Below are 10,636 nucleotides of genomic sequence, written 5' to 3' on the forward strand. Positions count from 1 at the left end.
CTTTGTTATAAGTATTATCTACAAACAAACCAAAAAAATACACACATGTATTGTCGCCCAAAGTTGTGAGAAGGTAACCCTCTCATGTGTTTTTAATGTCCTGAGATTGTCTTCCATTTTGTCAGAACAATATCCCTCCCTCAATTTAAAAAAGTCTTTGATAGTATGTACAGCGCATGTGATATTCCAGCATATCAAGCATGTTGATAAAAGGCGATGGCAACTTACTATATACCCATTGAATGCACCAAGTAGCAGGGAATTTTGGGCTCTTGCTGATAGTCTATCTCTTCTTGTAACAGTTAGATAAAATTAATTGCTCTGCTTTGGTTTGGACGCCAACTTCAAATGGGATATATAATAAGTCATCTTTTTGTGTCCACTGGCAGGATCAATGATCAAAGCATTATGGGTAACCGGCAGCTATTTTAATTTGAGCCTGTTGTTTGGGGTTGCCAATTCTGGTTGGACACATGCCTGGGGTTTTACTCACATGGTCCCCTGATGCCAACCCATTGTCCAGCTGGTCCCCTGATGCCAACCCATTGGCCAGCTGACACCTCCATCTTTGTGGTGGACCATCAAATGCCCTTTACTGATGGTCCGATCCTATTTTCAACAGGTCTATCACTGGTGAATGACAGCACTCGAAGAAAAGAAAGAAAGGATTGTGTCTTTTTTATTCTCAATGAAATTTTCTTCGAGGTTGGCTGGAGATTATTTGTTAGTTAATTAATTTGCCTGGGGGTGTTGACATCCCTTATGAATGGTTCTGATAACTGAACAAGTATTCTGCAAAGTTTCTTTGCACTATATTATGGGGAGTTACATGGAGTATAGACTCAGGACTGATTTTTGAATTGGATCAGTACCTACATGACCAACAATGGCCTTTCAGAATACATGTTCAATACATATTTGTCATTGTGAGGCCCTGGGGTTTGTTCTCTAGTTGGGAAGGGAATTATTGGGGTCTTAATGAAACCAATGGGTCTTGATGCTTTGAATCAAATGGCCTGCTTCTGACACTGAATCCACTCTTGCCACGTAGTGGTAAAATGGTTTATGTTGCATGTTATTGAGTTCTGCATGGATTTGTAAATTAAGCCATATGTCTCATTCAACTCAAGAGACTCAACAGAATTCAGCTGATAAGACTAGGCCCCACTGGTTTCCTGATATTCTCTCTGCTAACCACTTACAGTCAAACTCCATAGGCGATGGAAATTTAGTCATTCTGCACTCATTCGTGTAAACAAGTGGAGCACTGAGTGAGTTCCAATTCAAATATACAATGCTGTCCCACTCATTTCCACGCTTTCTCCAGACTCATCGTTACATCACGTGACCTCCAGCTGCCCAGTCCTCCACTCCCACACTCCTGCCATTGGTCAGCCAACGTATCCAATCCCATGATTCACCACTTTCTCATAGCCAATAGGAAAGCGAATTGACTCGACACAGTTGGACACCTTGTGACTGTCAATTAAATTGTATTTACCCCCGTTTCCCAACCCAAAACGCCCAATGCTGTAGTAAGCAATAAAATGTAGTATTCAACAAAGAATATGATAAGAACATCATTGCTCCGACTTATCCGTTGGGTGTACTGGACATCAATTCCCAGAGACTCCAGGGTAATTTGCAAGAGGGGTGGCAACTTATAATCAGAGAATCCTGTGGTACAGGAAATCCATTACATTCATTGTGAGAACTGCGAAACAAAGTTCTGCTGGGGTCACTTGCAGTCAATGAAATGTAAAACCTTTGCAGGAGTCTTAATTAAAGCCCCTATTAGCCACACATATCCTTGAATGATAAACATCTCCAATGTAATTTAGCATAATAATTCCTGCTTTGAAATAGCAGTGAGGATTTGGTGGGTTTTACTGTCAGATACCAGTTAAACAGCAATCCCTGCACTGCGAACTAAGGGCCAACCTGAACACCATTATTCCCCAGATATGGATCTCTTGTTGAGAGACTTCACATGCTGCAATTACAAAAGTAAATTTTGAAATCACTCTGGTATCCCGTCACCAAGTCACCCTTTATTTACACACAGAGAGTCCTTGACCCTGATCCAGCTCCCTCAGAGCCAGCTCTCAGAGTGAACAGAAGCCCTGACACTCCTGTTAATGTCTGTCAGCCAGGGCTCCCAGGTTAACAGCCCCAATCAGGGAACTCAGATTCTATGGGGTCCCCCCCCCCAGCTCACCTCGTTACAACCACTACAATCTTAAATCCAATAAACTAAAGAAAGGGATTGCAACATTATCCTTTGATTGGGACTAACCAAGTCCAAATGCCTGCAATTCTCCCACAGTTACCCCATTCTTTTCCTCAGGGTAGATATATAACCTTCGCATATCCACTTGAGCATCTCGCTATCTCTCTCTCTCTACAAACTGTTAATGAAACTTTACAGGTCTCTAGCCTCCCACACAGTTCTTGCTGCTTCATTACAGAATGACAAGTGATATTGTTGAGAAAGACTCAGAAATGAGAGAATTCCAACACAACACCAACTTTCTCTCCGAAAACTGTCTTGACCGTCTCACCTCACAATATGGCCACAATAAAATGCCAATAGTCACACATACTGTTCCGACATCTTGAACCTTCAGCCAAAACTAAACGGTGCAAAATTTCTGCCTTGACACTTTAACGAATTAGCAACTTTCACTATTTTAGCTACAGTACAAACATACAGGCAGACAGAACCTATAACCTTCATTATATGAGATTAATCTAAAACCCAAACTGGCAAGTCTCTCATAGGACACCTAACAGGGCTCAACGATAAGTAGTTTAAAAAGAAAGTATTTATTTTTCTCTTACCATGAGCACAAGTAACAATCACTTTTCAATCAATGAAATCTCCTGGCTGTATTTTACAGATCAGTGTAATCTCCTTCAAGATTTGTAATGGAGATTGAGTTGAAATTCTCATTGGGTTCATTTATCCATTGGATCTGTTAATGAGAGATTGCTTCGGTTTATATAGCCAGGGCTACAGCAAATAATAAACACTTGAGACATAATCTTTTTACTTCACACCAAGGAATGCACACCACCATGGGATCAACAGCAGCGATTGGGAAAAACACCCCAGTAATGCTTTGAGGCAAATGCTCAGTTCAAAGAAAGAAAAAAAGGCTAATTCATTGCAATTAACATAAAGGATGTTTAACCAGATGTTGAGGGAGGAGTGATAAATAAGAGTTGTCAGTTTACATGGTCCACATACCACATGCAAATATAGTAGAGCCAAAGGCTACTTCATTGGTTTCCTTAGTGTGTATATTTGCATGTGGTATTTTAGGATTCGTATGATTGTCATGATTTCTTCACAGAGTGTAAATAACAAATATGTCGGCTTGTCATTCCCTGAATACAAATCTGTGCATCTCAATAGTGTTTTGAAACATACAGCACACTGCTAATGAAAGCTGACAGTTAGCACATCTGGTACTGCATAGCTCTGTCCATGTGTGTTCTGTAGTTGGACTGTGTGGCCAACATAGCAGTGGAGATGGCAATCTGAGAGTGATGATGAGATGGACTCAGCAGACTGGCATCAAGTGCAGAAGCCATTTGTTGGCTAAAATTGCACTGTCTGATGTTAGTAACAAATGCATTAACTATGTTTGGTTAAATTGTACTGTTCATTTCTTTGCTGAGCAATGGCAAAGGAATTACATACATACACCTGGTAAACACTCCGTTACTAAAATCAGACAGCACAGTCCCAGCCCAGAGAGCAGTAGATGTTAGATGATGGCATGTGGTTTCTGTGTAATGGTGTGCAGTACATGTACCAGTGTCAGCATTTATATTGGTGTGAACTGTATGTTGAGTGTTATTGCCCTCATGTTTATGGTGGATTGATGGATTCTTACACAATGATGAGCATGTGAGAGTGCTTCCGAAAGTGGTCAGGTCCACACTGCCTACCAAAATCCCATTGTTTCAACCCATCGCAAGGCCTCCCTCTACGATCAGATAATGGTGGATTTTTAATCCGTCTGCCTATTTGCGAAAGTACAAGAAAACTGTGGAATAAAAGCAGGTGTGCTTTGTAATATTTCATGCATTATCCCTCATCAATATCGAAGTGAATAATTGGAGATTGGAATGAAATGACAAACTAAAAGCCTAATGACTAGCTGCTGACCACTTTCTCTACCCTCCCATGCCTTCTTGACCTTGTCTTCTCATTAAACAAAACTTTCCAATTGGATTTTCAAACAGTGAGCGTTCTTCGGTGAAGAATCGAGGAAAAAGCAATAACAAAGTGTAAATGCATGTGTCTGCCACAGAAAATCCTCGCTGCATGCTCCTTATCAGTTAGTGGGCATGTTAAAGTCTTATCTCGTTGTCTGATTTATTTGCCTGAGCTGAACTGTTTATAGATGATGCACTGCACTTCACGGTTGCCCGGTCTCTATTACCTTGTTACCCCTTTGGACTGGCAGAAAGGACACCCCTGGGTGAGAAACAGAAAGGTATTGTTAGGTGCCTGTCTTGATCAATACCTTCAGAACGCAGCTTCTCCACTGAAGTGCCTTACTTAATAATTCCCTTTGGTGGCATTTCAGAGATCCAAAGGAGAAAGTCTCTGTGTGTAATCTGCCGTTATCCTCTCGAAATAAAAGTGATCAGTTCCTGATACCTCGGGAGTAAGATTAACTAAAGGCCCCAGTCAGAAATTGGACATGGAACAGTTTTGCATTGATTTCACTGCCTGTGGGATTGTAAGAAAAGAAACCTTTCTTAAAGTCAGGTTACTGACTCTGCCTCCTTTAGCAAGACAGCGACTGGTCAATTATTCGACCACAAGTCAACGACCCAATGTGACCTGACAGTGAGCTACATTAGAGGTACGTGTAGCAATGGTTCAACAGGAATCTCCACCTCCTGTTCCCTCTTTCCCTCTCATTTCTTCACTGTTTTAGAGTGGGTCAAGGTTAGAAGTCACATGACACCAGGTTATAGTCCAACAGGTTTATTTGAAATCACAAGCTTTCACAAGTCAGGACGTAGGAGCACTGCTCTGAAAGCTTGTGATTTCAAATAAGCCTGATGGACTTTAAGCTGGTGTCATGTGAACCTCTGACCTTGTCCAGCCCAGTCTGACATTGGCACCTCTACATCATGTTTTGGAGTGAGCCGAGAGGATTGCATAAAGGTTTCACCCTGCTGCTTTTGTACCAGGAAACAGAGGGGTACAAGGTAATTCGATCTTTTTACCTTACAGGATGTGACCTTCTAGATTTACAACCTTTCTTTCTCCCCCAATCCATTTGGTTTAGGTGGTAGTCAATGCACTCATTGGTGCCATCCCGTCCATCATGAATGTTTGCTTCGTCTGTCTCATCTTCTGGCTCATTTTTAGCATTATGGGAGTCAACCTCTTTGCAGGGAAATTCTATAAGTGCAAGAATCTGACCAGTGGTGAAGCGATTCCCATTCACATTGTCAACAACAAGAGTGAGTGCGACATGCTCAACAGCACAGAAGTCCGATGGCACAACGAGAAGATCAACTTTGACAACGCCATGATGGGCTACCTCGCTCTGCTGCAGGTGGTAAGTGCAAAAGAAACGTTAAATAATTTTACCTTAAGACATAAGAGGAGAAATGAGGCCATTCAGCCCATCAAGTCTGCTCTGCCATTCTATGATGTCTCATAAGTTTCTCAACCCCGTTCTCCTGCTTTCTATGTGTGGAAAGTTCTTTGTGCAGAGGGTGGTGTGTGCCTGGAACGCATTGCCAGTGGAGGTGGTAGAGACGGGCACGTTAGCATCATTTAAGATGTACCTCGACAGATACATGAATGGGCAGGGAGCACAGGGACGCAGATCCTTAAAAAATAGGCGATAGGTTTAGAAGGGCCTAAGGATGCGTTCCTGTGCTTTAACTTTCTTTGTTCTTTGTTTTTCCCGTAACCCTTGATCCTGTTGACAGTCAGGAACCTATCTATCTCAGTCTTAAATATACCCAATGACTTGACCTCCACAGCCTTCTATGGTAGTGAATTTTCCACAGTGTTGCTCCCCTACTTTTCTTGCTAGTGCTTTTACTTGGTATTCGGCACTGTCTCTGAAAATGTGCAAACCAAAATGACTATTTGATTTGTTTTGATTTCTTATTGTCACATGTACCTGGGTACAGTGAAAAGTTTAATTTCGGGTGCAGTACAGGCAGGTCTTACCATCCAAGGTACATCAGGGGAATAGAACAGAGCGAGAGATACAGCTGTAGAGAAGGTGCACAGAGAGCAAGATCAATTTCTCGCCCTCCCCCCCCCCAAAAAAAATTCCTCCCAATCTCTTTTTACCGATAGCTCTGCTTACCAGATGCAGGAGAATATTATGCCAAAAAGCTTTAGGAAGCAAAATGGACTGGTGTTGTGTGATTTTTAACAATGGACTGTGTGTAATGCTGCCCTGAACTGCTGTGCTCTTCCAGCACCACTAATCCAGAATCTGGTTTCCAGCATCTGTAGTCATTGTTTTTACCCCGTGTGTAATAGTAGACTGTGTGATAACAAGGCCCGGTGTAGGGGGGGGGGGTTGGGGTAAGGACATGGGAGAGCTCAAGCCCTAAAATTATTGGATATTGAGTTTGGAGGGCTGCAGGGTTCCCAAGCGGAAAGTGTAGAGCTGTTCTTCCAGCTTGTGGTGAGCTTCACTGGAGCACTGCAGCAAGCCTGAGACAGAGATGCTCCACAGGGAACAGGGTGAGGTGTTGAAGTGGCAGGCAATTAGAAGCTCAGGGTCTTATTTTGCAGGTAAAACATAAATATTCTGCAAAGCAGTCACCCAGTCAACGCTTTGTTTCCCCAGTGCAGAGGAGACCACATTGTGAGCAGCGAATGCAGTGGACTAGATTGTGTGAAGTGCAGGTAAAGGGCTGCTTCACCTGGAAGGTGTGTTTGAGACCTCAGGCACTGAGGAGGGTGGAGGTAAATGGGCAGGTGTGACACCTTCTGCGCTTGCAGGGGAAGGTGCTGTGGGGTTGTGAGGGGGGTTGGTGTTGGGAGTGAAGGAAGAGTGGGTCAGGGTGTCCCAGAGGGAATGGTCCATGCAGAAGGCTGACAAGGGAGGGGAGGGCAATATGGGTCTGGTGGTGGCATCTAGCTGGAGTTGGTGGAAAAAGCGAATAATGATTCTCGGGATGCTGGTGAGATGGTAGATGGTAGATGGAAGATGGAAGAGGAACCCTATCGTTGTTGCAGGAGGGAAGAGACGGGGAGGGGGGGGAGGTGGTGAGGGCCCAAATGTGGGATATGGGTTGGACACGGCCGAGGACCCTGTCAACATCAGTGCTGGGAAATTATCTTTCACACTGCATTCCCTTTGAGATAAAGGTCAATGTTCCTGTTCCCTGCTGATCTTGGACGCTAACTATCAACTTTTTGGAGGGATCTTCTCGAAGCTTCAAGGGTCAACTTAAACACTGACATCAAAGTGACCACCTCAAATATATCCTCATGATGGCAGTTTGGTCCCACTCCTCTGCTCTTTACACATAGCCCAGCATTTTCAAATGAATATCTAACTCCCCCTGCTGAACCTGTTCCCACCATCCATTTGGGCAGATCATTGCATTCCAATGTGAATCAGCCATGAAGCTAATAAATAGTGGAGCAGGTTTGAGGGACCGAATGGCCTACTTCTGTTCCTGTTTATTAGAGTTTTATGGTCTTATGCAAATAACCTGGACAGATTAGAGAGTCAAAGCTCTGCATCTTTATCACAAGCAGATTAGAGTAATGAATAAGGAGGTCTCGCTATAATTATATCGGGCTTTGGTAAGATTGGGTGCCATTTTGGTTTCCCTATTTAAGGAAGGATGTGCCTATCATAGATACAGTATGGCAAATGAAGGGCTTCATCCTGATGTAGGGCTCCTGCCCGAAACATCGATTTTCCTTCTCCTCAGATGCTGCCTGACCTGCTGTGCTTTTCCAGCACCACTCTAATCTTGTCTCTGATCTCCAGCATCTGCAGTCCTCACTTTCGCCTGGTTACCGAGATGAGTCATGGGTGATAAAATTCAGTGTGGAAAGCAGAGTATAATTTCAATGGCAAGTATGGATTTGAGTATGTTTGCACACGGTCAATAAAGTGAACAGGCAGCTGCAGCAAGCCCTGGGGAAGGGAAGTGTTGGTCTTCGTTGCAAGAGGATTTGACTTCAGAAGTAAGGATTTTTGACTTCAGTTATACAGGGACTTGGTGGGATCATACCTGGAGTATTAAGTGTTCTTCGAATCTCTATTCCTAGGAAAGGATATCCCCATCATAGAGGGAGTACAGCAGAGGTTCACTTGGCTGATACAAAGGGTGGCAAGACTGTGCTATAAGGAGAGTTTGTTTTGAATAGACCTGGATTTACGAGAGATTAGGAAGATTAGAGGGGATCTGATTAAAGCATATGCAATTGCAACAGGGCTGGGCAGAGTAGATAGAGTCATAGAGTCGTACAGCATGGAAACAGACCCTTCGGTCTAGCCAGTCCACGCTAACCACCGTTCCCAAATTAAACAAATCCCATCTGCCTATGCTTGGCCCCTATCCCTCCAAACCTCTCCTATTCTTGAACTTATCCAAATGTCTTTTAAACATTGTCACTGTACCTGCATCCACCACTTCCTCTGACAGTTCATTCCACACACGAAACTTTGCCCCTCGTGTCCATTTTAAATATTTTTCCTCCCACTTTAAAAAATACCCCTTAGCTTTGAAGTCCCCCACCCTTGGGAAAAGATACTTGACCTTATCTATTCAACACCCCCCCCCCCCCCCCCCCCCCCCCCACCGCCATATCTATAAACCTCTATAACATCATCCCTCAACCTCCTACACCCCAATGGAAAAAGGTTCTGCCTTTTCAATCTATGTTAATGTTTCCCCTGGTTGGGAAGATGTAGAATCAGAGGTCACAGACCATTATGATTAAGATGATTTACGTGTCCTTGATATGTATGTACCGATCAGGCAGGAAAGAAATGGTCGTGTGAGGGAGCCTTGGTTGACGAGGGAGGTTGAATGTCTAGTAAAGAGGAAGAAGGAGGCTTACATAAGGTTGAGGAAACAAGGTTCAGACAGAGCAGTGGAGGGATACAGGATAGCCAGAAGGGACCTGAAGAAAGGGATTAGGAGAGCTAAGAGAGGGCATGAAAAATCCCTGGCGGATAGGATCAAGGATAACCCCAAGGCATTCTATGCATATGTGAGAAACCTGAGAATGACGAGAACGAGGGTAGGTCCGATCAAGGACAGTGGTGGGAGACTGTGTATTGAGTCGGAAGAGATAGGAGAGGTCTTGAACAAGTACTTCTCTTCAGTATTTACGAACGAGAGGGACCGTATTGTTGAAGAGGAGAGTGTGAAACGGACTGATAAGCTAGAAGAGATACCTGTTAGGAAGGAAGATGTGTTGGACATTTTGAACAACTTGAGGATAGACAAGTCCCCCGGGCCTGACGGGATATATCCTAGGATTATGTGGGAAGCAAGAGAGGAAATTGCAGTACCGTTGGCAATGATCTTCTCGTCTTCACTGGCAACTGGGGTGGTACCAGGGGACTGGAGAGTAGCGAATGTTGTGCCCCTGTTCAAAAAAGGGAATAGGGATAACCCCGGGAATTACAGGCCAGTTAGTCTTACTTCTGTGGCAGGCAAAGCAATGGAAAGGGTACTGAGGGATAGGATTTACGAGTATCTGGAAAGACACTGCTTGATTAGGGACAGCCAGCACGGATTTGTGAAGGGTAGGTCTTGCCTTACAAGTCTTATTGAATTCTTTGAGGAGGTGACCAAGCATGTGGATGAGGGTAGAGCAGTGGATGTAGTGTACATGGATTTTAGTAAGGCATTTGATAAGGTTCCCCATGGTAGGCTTATGCGGAAAGTCAGGAGGCATGGGATAGAGGGAAATTTGGCCAATTGGATAGAAAACTGGCTAACCGGTAGAAGTCAGAGAGTGGTGGTAGATGGTAAATATTCAGCATGGAGTCCAGTTACAAGTGGAGTTCCGCAGGGATCAGTTCTGGGTCCTCTGCTGTTTGTAATTTTTATTAATGACTTAGAGGAGGGAGTCGAAGGGTGGGTCAGTAAATTTGCAGATGATACAAAGATAGGTGGAGTTGTGGACAGTGAGGAGGGCTGTTGTCGGCTGCAGAGGGACTTAGATAGGATGCAGAGCTGGGCTGAGGAGTGGCAGATGGAGTTCAACCCTGCCAAGTGTGAGGTTGTCCATTTTGGAAGAACAAATAAGAATGCGGAATACAGGGTTAATGGTAGGGTTCTTGGTCAGGTGGAGGAACAGAGGGATCTTGGGGTCTATGTACATAGATCTTTGAAGGTTGCCACTCAGGTGGATAGAGTTTGTAAGAAGGCCTATGGAGTATTATCGTTCATTAGCAGAGGGATTGAATTCAAGAGTCGTGAGGTGATGTTGCAGCTGTACAGGACTTTGGTTAGGCCACATTTGGAGTACTGTGTGCAGTTCTGGTCGCCTCACTTTAGGAAAGATGTGGAAGCTTTGGAGAGGGTGCAGAGAAGATTTACCAGGATGTTGCCTGGAATGGAGAGTAGGTCGTACGAGGATAGGTTGAGAGTTCTC

At 44.0% G+C, this 10,636-nt stretch overlaps 1 protein-coding gene across 3 annotated transcripts in view; it reads left to right on the plus strand.

Annotated features, from left to right (window-relative positions):
* scn5lab (sodium channel, voltage gated, type V-like, alpha b) overlaps positions 1-10,636 on the plus strand; it is a 501,419-nt gene that overhangs the window by 428,231 nt on the left and 62,552 nt on the right. For all 3 annotated transcript variants that reach the window (XM_072576302.1, XM_072576305.1, XM_072576304.1), the window contains one exon: positions 5,316-5,591. In XM_072576302.1, the coding sequence (XP_072432403.1) occupies positions 5,316-5,591 (276 nt within the window). The remainder of the gene's footprint in view (positions 1-5,315; positions 5,592-10,636) is intronic.

The sequence above is a fragment of the Chiloscyllium punctatum genome, chromosome 8, assembly GCF_047496795.1.
Source record: "Chiloscyllium punctatum isolate Juve2018m chromosome 8, sChiPun1.3, whole genome shotgun sequence".
NCBI classification, from domain to species: Eukaryota; Metazoa; Chordata; class Chondrichthyes; order Orectolobiformes; family Hemiscylliidae; genus Chiloscyllium; species Chiloscyllium punctatum.